The sequence below is a fragment of the Cyrtonyx montezumae genome, unplaced genomic scaffold, assembly GCF_038088225.1.
Source record: "Cyrtonyx montezumae isolate F1298 unplaced genomic scaffold, pur_monq_1.0 scaffold_8, whole genome shotgun sequence".
NCBI lineage: Eukaryota > Metazoa > Chordata > Aves > Galliformes > Odontophoridae > Cyrtonyx > Cyrtonyx montezumae.
The window spans coordinates 29461533-29480532 of record NW_027072089.1 but is presented as its reverse complement, the minus strand read 5'-3'; the positions used below and the strand labels follow the sequence as shown (position 1 = coordinate 29480532).

Genomic DNA, 19000 nt, shown 5'->3' with positions numbered 1-19000 from the left:
TTCCTGTGGCCACCCTTTAGATACTGAAAGGCCACTACTGGGTCTTGCAGACTTCTACAGTGTTACGTGACACAGTTTTTAATAAATTCTTTTAATGCCTATTTCTTTTATCTGTAGCTTTTCCCTTTACAAATATGCTAAAAGACCAAAAAAAAAAAAAAGAAAAGAAAAGAAAGAAAAACAAGAAACAAAAACCTAGGAGCTGAGCGATACTCTGTGATGTCAAGAGTCAAATCTCAGGACCTGATTTTACAGAGATTTATATCATTTGCTTTCTTAAAAGCTTAAAACACTCTGACTGTGAATGACACAGGATCAAACGAGTGCCCTGAAGAAGCGACACACTGATTTCCAAGGGAGCAAGAGAATATTATTGCATTACTTGTGAACAGTCTTTAATGTCTAATGCACAGGATAATACTTCTAAGCTCTAAAGGAAAGCTAGTCCTGCTTTCTCACAGCCCACAGAAGATTAACTGCAAAACGACTCTACTTGAAGAAAGTGTCTGAAAGAACTTTTAATAAAGGAAGAATGGGGCCAAACAGACATAAAAAGAGAAGAAGGGAAAAAGAGGAATGTGAAGAAAGAAAAGCAAGCAAGAAAGGAACATTCTATTTTTTTCCTCACTATTTTCCTTCTTTTATATTAGTGTGAAATAAAGTTAGGAATGGGGTTTTTTAGTAACTTTCCTGAACAAGACAGAAGAGATCACCAATCATGCAGCTGAAGTGCCATCCACTCGGAAGGTGCTGCAGTACTGAAGGCAACTTACAGGTAACACTTCAGTATCAATGACACAAGACAGAAATGCATGCTCTTTTAATTGTTCAAACAACTTCTAAAGCTGTTGAAGGCTTCTTAATCGTACGAGTTGCTAAGAAGAAAAATGTGCAATGCCCAAAACTGAAACTAACTATCAAAGAAAAAACCCATGCCAAAACTTGAGCTGATATTTGCACTACATGCATAATTTCAAAGGATTAGACTTGGTCAAATTTTGCTCTTCCATTGGAATAAAAAAAGAGCCAAAAATAATCGTTTTTTTTAAACAACAACAAAAAAAGCCTTTGCTATGGTAATATTGGTCAATTTGTTCCTCTCTTTACTGTTGGTCACATACAATCATTCTGCATACAGCTGAACCATATGTCATCAATATTCATTTACATTCAGTTGGTTTATTCTATTCATTAAAAACTCTCCTGTGCAGGTTCTTAATTAATCCTGCCTGTAAAAGAACTAGGCTGATTCTTATCTGCCAACTTAACCTATATTTTGTTCAACTTACTAGTGATATAACATTCCTACATTTTAAGATTTATTATGCAGAGGAAAACATCATACCTGGATTATTGTTAACATTATTTTTGGGTGGTCTAGGAGTTGGTTTGGGAAGGGTAGTTTCATTCAAAGCTTTGCTAGCAGCAGCATGCTGGGCCTTCTTAATACTGCTTCCTTCAGCTTCCCATGTCTGTTCTCCAAGAGTCAGCTGCACTGTGAACATCTTCAAGACAAAGAACAAGTGAACACAGGCAAGATTATCACAGCAGAATACACTAATCTGTATGAAAACCTACAAGAATGAAGAGAATATGTCACATCTTTATTAAACTGAATTAAACTCTCAGAAAAATGCTGATCTTAGAGATCAGTGGGTCCTTAACAGAGGACAACATTTGGTGTTTCAGATGGCAAAGTAAATTAGCAACACCATAAAAGAAGAGAATACTCTTTAAAGCAAATAATAACTGTGCAAATGTGTTTTCTTCTTGGAAGACAATATACGGGGCAGTTAAGACCACATTTCTTCACACATTTTAACTCAGTCACTTCCACCCATTGATAACAGGTAAAGACTGCTACTAAAACTATGCAATTCTGTAACAAATCTGAATATAGATGGATATATAATCTAGATATAAATGACTGCACACTCTTCAAGACAGCATATTTTTTAGCCAAAATATCTGTACACAGTGAAAGGATTTCTTGCCTAACCCATGTATTTCAAGGGCAGAGTCACAACAGATATGAACAATGATACAAGGTAACAAAGGAAAAAAAGTACTATCCTTTTGAATGAAAACTATAGCTCTATAAAATGGTTCTGCAGTGAAGACAGGAACTATAAAAAAAAAATCACAGTTCAGAAACTGGTGTCTGATAGAAATATATACATTTCAAAATCTATGATAGTTACTCCAAGCAGTGCCTATGCCTGTGCAAACTGCGAAGGTAAATCCCAAAGCACATTTAAGATACCAGACAGAATCCATCTTCTGAATGGTATGTAAAGTTCTGTTTAAAATCGAGCATCTAACAAGAGGAAAAAAGAAAAGAAACATTTTCCATACAAATTCTAAGTAAATAAAGCAGGATATAATTGTCAGATACTCATAATAATTAAGACAGCTCATCTTCTGAGGTAGGTATAACTTAGTAGAGGCAGCACAAAGAAATCTATGTATTAGAGTCAGTATAAAGCAGAATTCTATAATATAAAGCAGAATTTTCATTTGGACATTTATTTGCTCTATATTTTTTGAAGTTATTTAAATGAGCTAGATTCAGAACCAGGTATCTAGAGATAAGCAGTGGGCAACCTTTAAATCTGCCTTTACATATACTGCTGTTTAGCAATATATTCAAGTTAATGAAGGGCTAGCTCAGTAAATTTCTGTACTTGGAGCCTTAGCCTTCTCACTTACCCTTCAAGTAATAACTTTCTCAAAGAAAAAGTAATAAACAAACAGCACAGTAGTCAGGAATATAATTAATTAAATGGGAGAATGCAGGAATTTAATTAAAGGAATAAAACTGGCTAAAAACAAAGTCTGGAATAGCCAGTGACATTTTAAAGTGTTAAGGCTCAAGCTCACAGTTCTGCTAGACTGGACAGGCATTTCTTACCCATTTTCTGTGGAAGCAACTATTCCCTATGTTTAACCTAATTGCCTGATGGCAGAACAGCAGAAATGCAAACAGCCTGTGCATGCTTTCACTGTGCTGCGCTCTTGATGTCAGTCCCCCTGTACTTTGGCAATTCTTCCCTCCTCACATTTTCTGCAAGTCAAACTTTGTCCTCCTCCCCAGTCCCTTGAACTGCTATGTCCCCCAACTCTTCCCTCATCTCTGTACTGCTGTCTAATTTCTTTGGTCTTTCTTTCGTCTCCTGGGATTCCACTGACATAGAAGTACACAAGAAAGGATCACCCATCAAACACACCTGAAGACATTGTTAATGCTAATAAAGAGCTTCTGATTTTTCAGAAGAGGGCAGACCTCCAGACATTCTGGACAGACTGTTAAGAAGTGTCACTTCACTCACAGCTCCACAGTTCCTAGCATCCCATTTCATCCTTGTTGTCAAAACTTACTTCCCAAAGACAAGCAGAAAAAAGGATGTCAAAATTTACCATGACCACAACAGAGGCTGTTATCTGGTACAGCATGTCTCTGAAAATCATGAAAACCACTGGTGGACAGGAACACAGTACGTGTGTGAACAAAGCAAAATGAGGTTCCTTAAATGGAGTGCAGCAACACATCCTTTAGGTCATGTTTTCTAGAGCAGACTCAGCTCTGATTCACACATTTTATCGGGTAAACTAACCAGCACACTATATAAAACTACTAACACAGCCAAAACTCCCAAGTCTATGCTTTCCAACGGCCAAACGTATATCAATCTGCATTATTACATTTGTTCTTTATTCTCTCTCCTCCTGTGCCATTCTCACTTGCTGCACAGGACAAAATCACACTTAAAATTCTTCTGAGCAACAGCCAGTCTGTACAGCACGTAACAGTTTTTCATCAGTGTGAGGATAATTGAAAATAACGAGAGGTGAATTGAAAATCTGAAAAACTAAGAAAACAGCTGGAAAATCTGTCTTTCAGAAGTGCAGCTAACACAGGCTCAATTCCACTGATTTTAGTTCCTTGGAAAAAAGCAATGAATACATCTGAACTGTATCTTATTCTGCTAAAACTTAAGCTGTGATACAAACGTCATACAGCTCATATCACAGTCACAGAATGGCTTGGGTTGGAAAGGACCCCATGGATCATCAAGTTCCAACCTCCAAAGCACACTTTTCTCATGACTGAAACACTTAAATCGCAGCTGTGGAAAACAAAATGAACACGGTACATCGCAGGGAGAAGTTTCAGAAAGCAAAACAGATGTAATACATCACAACCTACAGCCAACCAACTAGTGAATCACCTGATGCCAAATGCTTTCACAGGGAGAGGATGAGAACCTCAATCCCCACTTCTGAAAGCCTGCCCATTCTCACCAGCCCTGTACCTGCTGACATCACTTCCACAGGCAAGCAGCATGCACAACAGCAGCCAAATCAGAACGCCAGGAATCTACATCAGCTCCTTACTAGCTGACATGACGAGCAAGGGAAATGAGGGCCTGATGCCACACGAGGATCTCACTGCTGGCTGAAACTTCACTAATTGTAAGTTCAAGCCTACTGTTGTATTCAGTTTTGCCACTCCAGAAACAGCAGAGTACAAAGCAGCTATTAATTATGTTATTTATCTCTCTGACTTTATCAGGTTTCTTTCTCTTCCCCGAGAGTGTGCCTTAATGAGGGAGGATATTCAAAATCATTTGAAAATGATTATGATGAGACTATCCCTCTGTGCTCTCTGTTACCTGAAAGCATTCTAATTCCTACTTATAAAATGAAGACAGATATCCAAATCAGCATGAGAAATAACAAGAACTAACTGCCAGCTCACTATAAACTTTAATGCTACCATCATACAAGGAGTCTTGTTATCACTACAAATCTTAAGGTTGCAGAGAATTTAATGAAAAGAACAATAATAAAGTTGTTTTTTTCTTTTCCTTATAATGCAAGATCCAAATATATATGATCAATCTAATTCCTGGACTCAGAATCATATAAATAAGCACTTTAAAAATGACACTGATTAGCTCCATAGCAGCCTGTACTACCATGAAATAAATTCAGCTAATTATCAGAGGCATGCCAACTGGGGAGAAAGATTCACACATCTAAAAAGAAACCACTCCAAAATGACATAGATAAGGTGGTGATACTCAGGAAAGACCTTCAGGAGGTCCTTACAGAGACCAACAATAAACTCAAAGGTGTAAGTCAGAGCTACAAAGGAAACACGGACTCATTTTCTGAAATAAAAAATAATAAAGTAAAATAAATAAATATACGAAACCCTTTGGACAAGAAGCATAGTTGTGTTTTACAATTGTGCTCGTCAAGATCAAGACTTAATTTGCTCAACATTCAACATTTGGCTCATAATCTGCGAGTGTGACCTTACCTTGGCATGAGCAGGCCCTCTTTCATTCAGAAGCTTATACTGGGGTTGAATTCTATTGAAACGGGCTAACTCATTTACCAGACACATTGGAGTTTTCTCTTTGGGGTTTGCCATGTTATCTTGGAGAGGAGCTGCGAACAAAGAGTCTGTAAAGCTTTTGAGGAGAAATATTCTCTTCACAACTTGGCAAATTTGGCAGGACCAGTAGTATGTTTAAAATAATTAAAAAAGAAATACTTTGACTAAAAATATTTCTTGCAAATATGCTAAATTCGATGTTTAAATACTTTTTACACATTAATCATAAGATAATACGCATTACATAATGATCATTTAGAATACATGCAATTTAAAAGTATATTTCAATGAAAAAGATAACAGTGGAGATGGGCATAAACATATGCTACACTTTCTATGCCAAAGTTCATTCTCAGGAGTGTAACTAGTTCCATGAATTGACTATGCACTCAGAATAACGTCTCAACTTTGAAGGCTGCAAAAGATAAAGACAGACAAAACACTATGGTCTCTCCTTCTTCCCAGTTCTCAATTTTTTCTCATAATAATAAAGTTGCTCTCAAAGCACTACCAAAGATCTTTCCACACTCCATTTAAGGATTTTGTTCAACTTTCCTTAGGCTACTTACTTCACGTACTCTGCCCTAGCGTTTCTTAGCCTTCTTTTTCTTTTTTCAAGTTACTTGTAGTTAACCTTAGCACAAACTTTCCCTGCTCGCTTAACTTTTTACAATAACATTTCTGTATTTTATATCCAGTTCAGCATAGGAACTACAGCACTTATTAGGCTACAAAGGAAACACTGAATACTGCCAAGCAGTCTGAAGACATTCTGTTCTAGGGAAGAGAAATACACTTGGAGACTTTCCTGCACAACTAAAACTTCTCTGTAAAAGATACTCAGAATGTGACAAAATAGACACGTTCTTTTCTGAGCTTTTATATTATTAACCAGCACTTCACTGTAAATCTGGGCTCAGTTAAAGAAACATTATGTAGTAAACAGCCAATTCAGACAAAATATTTTTCCACAGAATCTTTTTTCTTTACTTTTATCCTCTTAAAGACCTCACTTTTTTTTTTCTTTTTAATTAACAAGTGAGCAGAACAACTTCCATGAACAACACACAGAGTGTGCTTGGGGCACCTTACCTGGTGGGTTGCTGGCGGGCACAGGGTCCGCAAGGCCAGCAGCGGGACTGCTGCAGCTGGCAGCCGATTCTGGGATGGATCCATTCATGGCAGAAGGCAGGCCCAGCGTGTTTGCGGCTGTAACTGGCAGCGGTAGCACCATGGGGGACATGGGAGGGCCAGATAGGTTTGCTGTCGTCTGCATCTTAACTTGTGCCATTGTTTATCACTGCAATAAACAGATCAGCATGAGCTGGGCGCTTCTGCATTTTTAACATCAAATGACAGTATTGATATTAATAACAATTCTTTTTGCTTCTGGATCTGGGCCACAAAACTATCCACAGAAGTCACAGTCCTGCAAACATTACTTCCAAATCAATGCATGGAGGAACAGAGTAGTTTACCCATAGCCAGGGAACACTACCAAAGCAGAACCTGGCTGCAGGTTCTGTTGCTTAACTGTGCTTAACCCTGCCTAAAGAACAGCAGGAAGAATGATTGCTCTGGAACAAAATCAAGGGAGAGACCTGGGTCTGTTCAGCCTTGAGGAAAGAAGACTCAGAGGGGATCTGATCCACATCTATAAATATCGAAGGAGCCGGAGGCAAAGGGACGAGGCTGGACTCTTCTCAGCAGTGTGTGGTGATCGGATGAGGGGAAATGGCCACAAACTGAGGCATAGGAAGTTCTGCACAAATGTGCATGGGAACTCCTTCCCAGTGCAGTGACGGAGCAGTGGCACAGCTGCACAGAGAGGTGGTGGAGTCTCCTTCTCTGGAGACGTTCCAGACCCGCCTGGACGCCTACCTGTGCAACCTGGGCTAGGGAGCTGCTTTGCAGGGGGTTGGACTTATTGATCTCTAGAGGTCCCTTCCAACCCCTACAGTTCTGTGATTCTATGAAAATTCCATTCAGTTATTCTGTTGTTGAGATCAGCAGTGGCCGCTTTCGCCAAGAGCTGATCTCTTTGCAACAAATTGCAGTAGCACGTTTTTCAAGTAAAGCACAAACAAAATACCAAAGAGGGCCACTGACTGTTAGCAAACTAGAAAACAGATGTGTAAAATAAAAGAAAAAAAAATGGAGAATAAATAAAGAAACAGAAAAAAAAATAGAGAAAGTAAGTACTGAAAAATTAGTTATCCTAGATACAGGTGGAACACATCAATCCTGATGTAAATAACAAGCACAGGTACTGCATTTTTCCTGTACTGCCTGAAATGCAGTGCCTAAAGCATGTACCTTAGAATATGCCGAATACCAATTATCTCATTCAAACAGGATGGCCTGATACTAGCACCTGCTCCTACTCAGTAAGTGTTCTTAGGACTCATACACACCAGTGCAGAGCAGAGATACAATCTTGTAATAGCCAACACACAGCCTGGTATCTCAGACCTTTGCTAGATGCAGCTTTGGTCCCTCTGACCAAGGAGCAGGAGGACACAAAGTGAGACCTCATCCTTCACGTGGAGCACCATCATCGTGCAGCTCCATGCTATATTTGCTGGGTAATACTCTATTCCTCAGCAAAAAATCCCATCTATCACTTGAAAAAAACTTTCTAGTTAGTGTCTTACTGAAAAGAGTACATCTCTGTGCAATTTTCTGGTGATTAAATCAGTATTCTCGACCTTTTCCTTCCCTTCCACCCACCCTTCCCTCTCCCTGTCCCCAAATCTTTTTTAAAACACCCAAGAACCAGTTCTTAAAAAGAATCAGTAGTTGGAATAAAATCCCACCTCTCTAGATACACCATAGATACTCCATGCAGTAGGACTACTTTAGCACAGCTGCACTCGTATAATGAAAATTCTATTACTGTGCATCTGTACTTTGAAGACGATGTTCAGACTGGAAGGCCACTTACATTACGTAGGGAAGACAGACTGATTTCAATCTCTGAAAAGCCTACATTAAAAACATAATATGAAATGAAGCTGAGATGCAATTGTTTGCCATTTTCATAAATATCCTCAGTACAATGCTAACAGTGACAGATGAAAAATACATATGCAGTTAGCTGAGATACATTCAAACACCTCATGAGTTCAAATTCAAGGGCAAAATTCAGACTGCAAACACTTTACTATCACTTAACAGGAAGTGCCATAGAATACCACAGTATTGGTAGTGGGACCTAAGACTGATTAGAGAACTCTCTGATATGTATTTAATACTCATTTCAAATATTTTATATGAATAAATTCAAAAAGGTTCCTTATTGTAAATATCAAAGCAAACGATGGCAGAATCAGGCCATAGTTATTAAACATCATCTTTAGAATGACACCTACATAAATAATATGAAAAAAATCACTATAATAATTAAAGTTTAAGGAACACCTTAGACTATTTTCAGCATTTTAGCATCTAACTGAGAGTGTAAGAAAGATCACTTGTACGGTACTGTATGAGATACTACTGAACACCTCAGGCCCTGTCAGTTTAGCTGCCAGTATTTTGAGAGTTGATTCTTCTTTTCAAGAAAGCAGAACGTACCAATACTCAAATAAATTGTGTTTTATGAAGTATATTCATAGCTGTTACAGTACTGATGTTCTAAAGGCATAAATCATAAGACTTATTCTTTTCTATTAAGGATAAAAATAATTAGTTTGGTAATAGGATCATGAAGAAGGAAAAGAGAATAAGATAAAGTTTAGGAGAAAAAAAAGACATTCTGTACTACAATAAACTGTGGAGGAAGTAAGAATAACATCGTAACATATTAGATTTGGGAGTTTGTTTATTTTACTACTTTTCTTATGTCTCTAATGCCAAAGAACTCCTAGAAGAAACCATAATTGTTTTGTAAATTAACTTGCATAAACAGAGCTGCCAGGCAGCAAATGTAATTGCAAGGTCTAATTCTTCAGCAGGTGAGACACAGATCACCGACTTGTAACCTGCTCTAAAAACCCACTGTGACAGAAACGACAGAGCGGACAGCTGTAACATCTTTTTCACATTATCACATAAAGAAACTTTGATGTCAGAGAAAACCTGTGTGCTCCCACTCCTCTCCACCTCTATACCAGCGTTAAGACACTCTGTGAGCACAAACACTGCAGCCCCGCAGCATGGAGCCATTCACCACCAACCCGAAATGTAGGGCTCGAGGCAGAGAGATCCTATGGAGCTACCAGAGGTGAAACCCAGTTACATAACCAAAACAACTGCAGATCTTCTGTGTGGATAGCTGTGAAAAACCTGGCAGATACAAAAGGGATAACTCATTAGGCCATTATGGATATGGCCGGAACAGGCCACACACCTCATCTCAAGTGGCTAACCAGCTCCCTCCATGGGGCTGATACATCAAAGAGCCCACAAAGGAGTTTTTCTTCATGCTGCACAAAGTTAAACACTTGGATCTTTGTTGGAAATCTTTGTTGTGCAGCTGCTGACTGCCAGCTTTGTTCCTTTATGAAGTCCCCAACTGCCACGCCAACACCACAGCAATGATATTACTTTGCAGTCTTCATTGCGAATAAGTATGCAGAGCTGAAGTCTGTAGGCACAAGGCCACAAGTTCTGTAGTTACGGACAAAAGCCTGTGGTGCCTTCCGAAACACAGCAGTGCTTTTCCTCTCAGTGTATCCTGCACAGATACACCAGAAAGGTTCCACCAGACTCCTAAAGGGAGGTAAATACACTCTAAAAGCATTTTCATCCATTTCAGCTTTCAAAAACGTTTTGTATCTAGGCAGTTCCACAGGTTTCAGTAGGCAGCTTGGTATTAACCTTCTCATTCAACAACATATAAGCAGTGAATTTTAATCTCACTTCAAAAAACAGAACAAAAAACCCTCAGAATTTAAAGTGAAAACATCACTGTCAAGTATTCCATTTATTTTCCCTGTATGCTGTCATAGATTCAGAATATTTTTAACAAATGCAAATGTCCCATGAATGTCCCCTTTCGAGCCCAACCCATGTTGTGCTAAAAGCTCCATACAACACTACTTAATACTTCTGTTTCTCAATTATCATTTCCTCTACTTTTCTGGAACATGCATTGGCTTGTATCCTTCAATTAGGGACAGAAGATACAAATGAAACGGCGAGGTAAATTGATTCTTAAAGTATGTCAAACTAACTTAATGAGCAAAGAGAAAAAAAAACAGGTAAGACAGCAAAGAAGGCAGAAATACAAGCAAAAAGTTTTCATGTTAAATGTACTTTCAAAACGTGAATATTTCGAACAGCAAAAACTCGACTTGAAAGAAAAGCTTTCATGGGAAAAAGCAACACAGCTGGAGAAGCTAATGACCCCAACAGCAAGTGGAAGGCTGAAGTTCATCTGAGCAGAATGTGAAAATACACATATAAGCAGGGTGCTAACTGCACGCTCACGCTACTGTGTCATGCAACTAAACAAACACAGCCTATTCCATAAACTGTGAAACCAATGACATGTAACATTTACTTCAGTTTTTTACAAAAGCTAACAATGAGAACCAGACACTGACATCCTGTATCTTATACATTCAGTACTTCCAGTTAGAGTTGTAATTAGTGCCTGTTTTCCACAATAGTGTCATCTTTATGATTTCAAGTCCTTTACTGCAGAACTGCTACTTGGCATGTTGCATGCTGTGTTTTGTTTGTGAGGTTGACTGTTTTGCAGCTAATGAGACTTTGTTCTTGTCTTCCTTGAATTCCCTTAAAAAAGATTAAAAAAAAAGAAGAAAAAGGCAATTGTTTCAATTCTTCAGGATCATAAAGAAATCTAACTCTAGTTCTGAAATGTCTACAGTCTCCTCCAACTTTACTTTGTAGCATCTAAATCCTTAACAAATGTACTAGTTACTTCATCATCCACAATAAGGACAATACTGAAAAGTTCAGGATCAGCATTGTAACAGCCTGCAGGCAGTGTCTAAGCAGGCAGCATCTCAGTGTTGTTTCCCAGACCAAACTCTGCTGCAGTTAGTAGATGCAACTCCTTTGCCAAAAATCACAAGTCACTGAACTCTAATATAGGCTCCTCACCAAAGAGGCTTTCGGTTTAGCTTTAAAGTTCTTTAAAAGCATTTATTCTGCTAATATGACTTCACTCAGTAGTATACAAAACTGCTAAAAGTTATATGTACCTCTTGTGCGCTGCTTCGCACTTTTACTGTAAATATTTTGATACAAATTTATAATCTATAAAGCAAAAGTATAATGTAAAAATATTTATATTTTACATATATATGTATGAAATACATGTTATATATATAAACTTACATATATACATATATAAATATTACACAGGTCCTAAGCTTTATATTTATTTGTCTTACTGTGGTACTGCTGTATTTGGCAGCTGATTTGGGGATGACAGAACATACACAGCTCTGCATTACCTTCTGAGCAACAGTTAATTCAATCTTTTTTGTTCTATAAAATCAAATAACGTGATAGCCACACAGAAAAAGCTTAGCAGGAGCACGAGTTAAAGCAACAGTGAGCAGATGGCTCTCTAGAATTAGTAATAAAATCTACCTTGTGTATAAGTTTTAAATATGCAAAATTGAAAAACTATGCAAGAAATTGGTGTACAAAGAAGACTATCAGCACTGGTCCTCATACTGCTTGCACTCAGCTCTTGTTCCTCCATCAATCTGTTGCTTCTTGCCCTAGGAAGGGCAGCTGACCTAATGCTTGGTTGCCACAGCTGAGGGCAATCCTGCGCCCACTATTCCCCCAGCACAGAGCTCCCTGTTAAGTTACCTCACTGAACCAGCCCCCAGGTGAGGGAAAGATCAGAGAAGAGTCTGTGCCTATACACAGAGGGCCATAAACTCATGACCTGGCATGGGTGCAAGCAATTAGCCCTTTCAACTTGTGCTAATCAGCTTAGCTTTCCTGCCAAACAATGTACTGAAGCGCTGCTTCTCCACACTGTTTACATTTTCCCTTTATTACTATTTTTTTTTACACTGCCTTACATTAGGGCAACTTAATTTCAGTGGAAATCTGGACAGAGCTACAAGCTATTTAATGTATAAGTAATATATGAAAGTAAGTGAAATCAGGCCTTACGAGCATTTTAATTTCCTGAGGAATAAGAAAAGAGAAAAAAAAATCACTAGTTTTTGTTCTAGTTAGTTCCATACAATAATTTACAACCAAAGATAAAAATGCACACAGTGAGGAAGGTGAATGGACAGAGATTACAGAAAAACACTCAAGTTTTAAGGAGCTGCAAGGCCAATGGAAAAGTTCACCTGCTTGCTCAGCACTAAGCTGCACCTCAGAGGAACAACTAAGTGCTGCACTTTCTCAAAAGTGGCTTCCTTGGCTTTATGAGGACAGCAAAAGGTGGCACACACAGATCCTGGAAGGCCGAGCAGACGTGGGTGGAATGAGCAGCTGTAAATTTCTCTGGGCTTTCGCCAGGTCAGAACATGAAATCCTATCACACTTCCAGAAAATACAGAAGTTATTTCTGTCAGGATATTATCATCTGCAGGGGAATATCTTTTGCAAACTTCTATATATGATCGGTGAAGTTTTCTGAGGTGTTTCATTGCTGGCTGAAAATCAGAGAAGCAGAAAAGTATTCTGGGGGAGATTTAAAATAGAAAAAAGAAAAAAAGAAAAAAAGAAAAAAAGAAAAAAAGAAAAAAAGAAAAAAAGAAAAAAAAAAAAGAAAAGGAAATTCAACAAAATATCTGCACTCATAATTTCAGCCACTTCTCTGAACAGCAGTCAGCTTAGCCACCTTTTTTTAAATTGCTACACAGGATGAGCACATTAAAACCAAAAACAAGAACTGAGAAGACTATGTTAGAATCTGTTTCACCTTGTACATTTATTTCTTTTGCAACGAAACTATATTAGTTTCCTCATCTCCGGTGCTACACTGATCACAGATGCTACGTAAAGCATAAATCAATGCCTAGATCACTCTTACTTGTGAATACGTATCTTATATCTGTCAGATTTAATCCTTTTCTTCCTTTTTAGAGTTACTTGTTTTGAAAAGACAAGAACATTTCCAAGTAAAAACAAAGCAGGCAAATAAGGTAACTAAGTATGGAATCAAAAGGCTAAAATCTATGACTTTCTCAGTAAATAGAATGGTCAAAGGTGAGGGTTTTTATTGCTATTATTATGTGTAGCAAGAAGACTAGAACAGAAAAGGCTTATCCTGCAACTGAGATAAGATTCATACATCTGGCAATGCAAGTTATATATTAGAAAGCAAACAAATGTAACAAGCAAATGTTTTTTGTAGTTGCAGTGGCTAAAGCCACTACAGCTAAAGTGTCCAAGACAAAAATGTGTGATCTGTAAGGCCATCCATATGTGTGGTGCATCTCACTCCAGAACAGTGAAGTACACTTTATGACAAAACTGTACAGGAAGACTTAATGGCTTCAGGTGAGAATTAAAGACAGCTGTAATTTAGGTTTCCAAATATAAGCAGAGTGCCCCATTGAAGTCTTAAAGGAAATACAGTGTGAAAATCAGCAGCTCATTCATGGTTTACCAGCACCATTTGAGATGTCCTAAAACATCACATATTGGTACCTTCCAAAAAGCAAAAGTCCTCTCTCAAAGACCGATGCCACATCTGATATTCTGTGCAGCAGATGGTTCAGATAAACCACAGTGTGAAAAGGCAACAAAATGGTATTACTGCATGTGTTTCAACACAAACATCCAGCCAAGGCTATCAACAACCAGGGACTAACTTCAGGTTAGGTGGGCAACAGCTGAGGACTAGACAAGATTAATTCCACCTCCAACTGCACTGGATGTTGAAATCCAGACAACTGAAGCCTACTCACAGGCTACTGTCAAACCTGTCTTAGACAATCCAGTGATAATGGACTTTATTAAAACTAACAGACATAATTATGGAAGCAAATAAACTCCCATGAGAAGAACTGCAGACTGAAGAGCCACACCTAACACATTTGCCAACGACTGGCCTTTTCATGGTGTCTCCCCTAAGGAATGAAGGAAAATGCAGGGCTTGGGGCATTGGTTATAATTTGCACATGCAAATTACACAGAGTCTACAAATGTGTAATGAGAAAACCTCAGCAGAAAAGTGTGGAGAGGAAGGACAGGTCATCCCTCTGGATCCCATGGCAACTGGAAGGCTGACAGGATAATGCTGAGTAAGGAGCAACACAGGCTGCACCAAAACACTGAAGGTGGTTCTTTGAATACTGCAGGGCCACCTGTCAATGGGAAACTTCAATGGCAAATCTGTAGCAGAGTTCCTAAGTACAGAAAGTTTATTTGTGCATCTTGAACCAGGATGGAAAAAAGAACTGACATTCTTACAAAACATCCTTGCTGATATCAAAGAATGCTGAAGCAAAGTCTGACACAAAACAAAAAAAAAATCAAACATCTTGAAATTCCTCAGAGCACACGGTCTGTGACCAGAGCGAACATCTCTTGGGGAAAGTGGCTTGGCCTAAGGCACTTTCAGAAGCGTAATTACAAAACTCTTGTGTAAAATGATGAGAGAGATGAATGAGATTATCAACTCAAAGATTTCAGTGCCAAAGATAAACTAGAATATACTGAAAGTCAACCTGCTGCATCAAAAACTGAGTCTGTCAGATACGCCAAAGCTCTTGAACCTGTTCGTAACCCCTAGCACAAGGGGAAAGATTAGTGTTTCATGCAGATCTCTACTGACTTACAAAGATAAACTCATCAAAAATCTTCTCCTGTTTCATTGTAGCTGTCCAAAAATCAGAGAAAATGATCAAAAAAAAAAAAAAAAGGGAAGAGGTGTATGGGAACTGTTGAATCACGGCCTGAACCACTGATTGATCACCTGAGGCAAGCACTGAGTCAGCCACAGGGGCACAGGTGAAGGCAATGTATCTGTGTGATTGGAAGGGGTGGAGTCTGGCTCCACTGCTCCCAGACCCCATTTAAGGGAGATCTCTTCTTGAAGATCCCTCCCTAGTGGAGTCATCAGCGTGCCTTGACCATTGTAAAGGTGAGCCTTCCCTTTCTTTTCCAGTAGTCTGTGTACCATCTGTATAAAGCCATATGGAAATATACCATCCTCCGTACTATTCCATCTGAGTTCCTCTCTTCAGAATTATTCACCCTACAGGGGGAGAGGGGGAAATTTCCAACAGCCAGTCCCCAGTTCTCACACAAACCTTACCCCAGTAAAAAGAGACTGGACCAGCCAGTCCAAATACTGGTTCGCACGCAGCCATCAGTTTGACCCATCCAAGATATCCTGAAAAGAAAATGTAAAATTTCCTCCAATCAAAAAGCAAGATAATCACAAGAGCCCTATTTGTGGAAGACGTTCCATGTACCAAACGCATCATGCTTTGAGAGACATCCCAAAAACCAGCTTACTGATCAGATACACAACACTACAGGGTCACACCCTTCTCTGTATTAGTTTGCTGTGACTGGGAACAACCACTAACCCAAAAGGCAACAGCAGTATCATAACTCTAAATAATTGTGGTAAGGTAAGTAATATAAACTACCTACGACTTCTTGGAAATTGAAAACATGCATCTCCTCAGCCAGTCTGTGATACACAGCCACACCCGTGACTCTTCCTAAAGATGACCTCACCTGGCTCCATAATCAGTGGAGTAGGACAACCATCAAGAGACTGCAACACTGACACTAAGTGCTCAGTTTCCACAGCTACCTCAAAATGTAACCACACAAAACATGTCAGAAAGGCTCAAGGAAATAAAGATTCAGTGACTCCAGAAACTGTGAACATTCACATATTCCGCCGAGACTGAAAAAACAAAAGTTTACACTGAAATGATTATTGGCTGCCATTGCATACAGAGGACATCATACCATCTTTAACTACAGATGATGAGCAGACAAACCACAATCGCCTTAGGTTAAACAAAAATGAGTAACTAAGCTTTTTCCAGAAGAAAAAGAGCTGAAAAGAAGGGCAGCCTAAGCCACTAGTTTAACAATCAATCATCAGCTTAAAAGTTCAGAAGGAGATTAAGTCAATGAAAAACCATGACTCAGACTTGACACGTTGCCACTACTGAATTGTTCCTAAAGTTGTAACCGGTTCCTTATTTGTGATATCAGCATCCAAGCTGAACTCTGTCACAGAATCTAGCTTCTTACTCAATTATTATTTAAAAAGCTCTAATAATCTGATATTTATTTCTAAATTTCTATCTCCTTTCCACTTTGTGCAAACAACTAGTCATTTTATTCCTAACATGAGCTATTCCTAATGAGCTCTGATCAACTTTAAATTACAAAATACTTTTATTCTACAATTATTCTAAGTCATGCATTCTAAGTCATGCATCCCATTTAACTTTGTTCTGAAACACACAAAAATTACTTCTCGAGTAAAAACTTATTCCCTAACTAGAAATTGCATGTTAATGGGATTCAGAAAATGACTTAGGTTTTATACATGGCTGGCCGTGACAAGCTACTGGTGATCATTTCACAGAACACACACGAGTGAAGCAATACAATCATACCTAATTCTTCACAAAAAATAAATCCTTTCTCTACACAAATTCTTACAGCCCTTCCTACCAGCTCTATTATCAGTCCCTCATTGTAACAGCTCCGATTCCTTCAGAAAAGCGTGTTTTAGTGCACAAAGTGGTGGATGTTATGCTTTACTGAAAGACGTTGATACAATTTTGGTTTAAGTGCCTTTTTTTTTAATTCTCCACAAGCATATTTAAAGAAAAAGAGCGTTTCACAGCCCAAGTTATGAATTCCCAACTTAAAGTCTCATGCAGCTTCCAAAAAGCTGCAGCTCCCAGACAAAGTCTGAGTGAAATTCTCACCCCCTGTTGGTGAATCACTCCTCAGTTCCCCCTTCTCTCAACTCTCCTATATCCATGTTTTGTGACGTCTGAATTATAAGCTGGGTTCAGTGCAGGTCCTAGGAATACCTCCCTGTTTGCCAAGGGAACGCTGCTCATAGATGTAGCTTATCTTAGATCAGGAGCTCTGCAGAGAACCCAGAGAAAGAGCATTTTTCCTATCTCACATGCAGCCCTCTCTAACTGATGAAAAAAGGCAAAATAAATATGCTATACCACATTATCTGTCTGAAGATCTGTTTTCAACTGGAGAAAAGTTTAGAGTTGCTAAGTTTGGGGGCAAGGTCACAAACTGTTGCAAAACTGATGACACATGCCTGGCTCAGCAACGAAAACTGTTAAGAGTGTAGAAGTGAAAAGATCCTACGTAGTCAGGGGTGCCTTGGTGATACTCTCAGCTCCAGCAAACCGGCTGGGAAAAGACATATGCCTGGGAGGGTCTCACAGAAAGCCAAAGGGGACAAAGCTAACTGCTCCAACCACATGCAGCAAGCAGCTATCAATACAGACTCTTTAAGCATCCTGAGAATGCAATAAGTCATCAGCAACAACTCAGCACAGTACATGAGGAAAGCAATGGCCTGTTGATTCCTTATAGCAAATCCCTGCTTTGGGCAGATATTTTTTAAGTGGGGTGATAAAAAATACTTTTCTGCACAAGAAGGTGCAGATTACAGAAGTCTGGGCAATCCTGTAAGGGGGAAAATCCTAGTGGTATGCTTACAGATCCTTTCAGGTGATGTAAGTTAGCAAAGGCAAAAAACACTGAAGAAAAACTTCTGTCTATACGATCAGAGAAGCTAAACATTAAAAACTTGATGAACTGAGCAAGCACATTCCAGCGCAGCAGAGACTAACATGCATCTGGCAAGATGGCAAAAGGTTAATCTCTATAGCTGGATCAGTGAGGAGCATATTAAACTAACAACAAACAGCAGAAAAGAGGCTAGTAAGAAGAGATTCGGTTCAAGCTGAGCACCCTGAGAGTACAGAGAATCAGCACGACAAAATAAGGAGACTTTTTCCTCCAACTGCTTACATACTAATGATTAGGAGTCAGATATATTACAGGGTAGCAAATAAGAGATCTGAATCCATACAGCTGATGATTCAGAATAACTTGGTTTCTGCACACTGGAGGAAGTTATAAGCATAACTATTACAGGAAAAAATGTAACCTGAAACTGAATTAAAATTTTTAATTCTTTTAAGAACTTTTATACAGATATAGAATTAGAAACAAAACGAAGGATAGCCTTGGCTGAAAGTGCAACTTGATTTCCTGGTAACAAGAAAAGATTCAAAGTAAAAGGTAACAGAACCTGCAACTGAGTGACAAAGAAGTCTGCAGATAGGAGGAATGCCAGAACTGCTAGCAACAGCACAGGCCCATAACTGGACAGATGCATCACACTCGGAGCTGGCCTTTAAATAAATGTCTTCTTCATCACTTTCAGGACTCCCAGACCATTAACTCCAGCAAAATGAAGTTAGTTTTTGTGAATGGGGAATCACTCTAAATCAGAGAGAAAGAAAAATCAACTTCCGAACTTTCAGGGAGCTAACACTCCTGTTCATTTCTGATCTGAAAGTCCTATTCCTCACCTTCAAAATGAAAATCAACTAAATAAAAAAACACTTCAAAAGGAAAGGAGGGCCCACCTTTCTAAGATCTCCAAGAGAATACATGCTA

The 19000-nt window shown here is 38.8% G+C and overlaps 1 protein-coding gene across 2 annotated transcripts in view; it reads right to left on the bottom strand.

Annotated features, from left to right (window-relative positions):
- STAU2 (staufen double-stranded RNA binding protein 2) overlaps positions 1-19000 on the bottom strand; it is a 156110-nt gene that overhangs the window by 131088 nt on the left and 6022 nt on the right. For both annotated transcript variants that reach the window (XM_065752897.1, XM_065752898.1), the window contains exons 2-4: positions 6497-6704; positions 5327-5457; positions 1346-1505 (exon numbers count right to left, since the gene is read on the bottom strand). In XM_065752897.1, the coding sequence (XP_065608969.1) occupies positions 1346-1505; positions 5327-5457; positions 6497-6695 (490 nt within the window). In that variant the 5' untranslated portion in view covers positions 6696-6704. The remainder of the gene's footprint in view (positions 1-1345; positions 1506-5326; positions 5458-6496; positions 6705-19000) is intronic.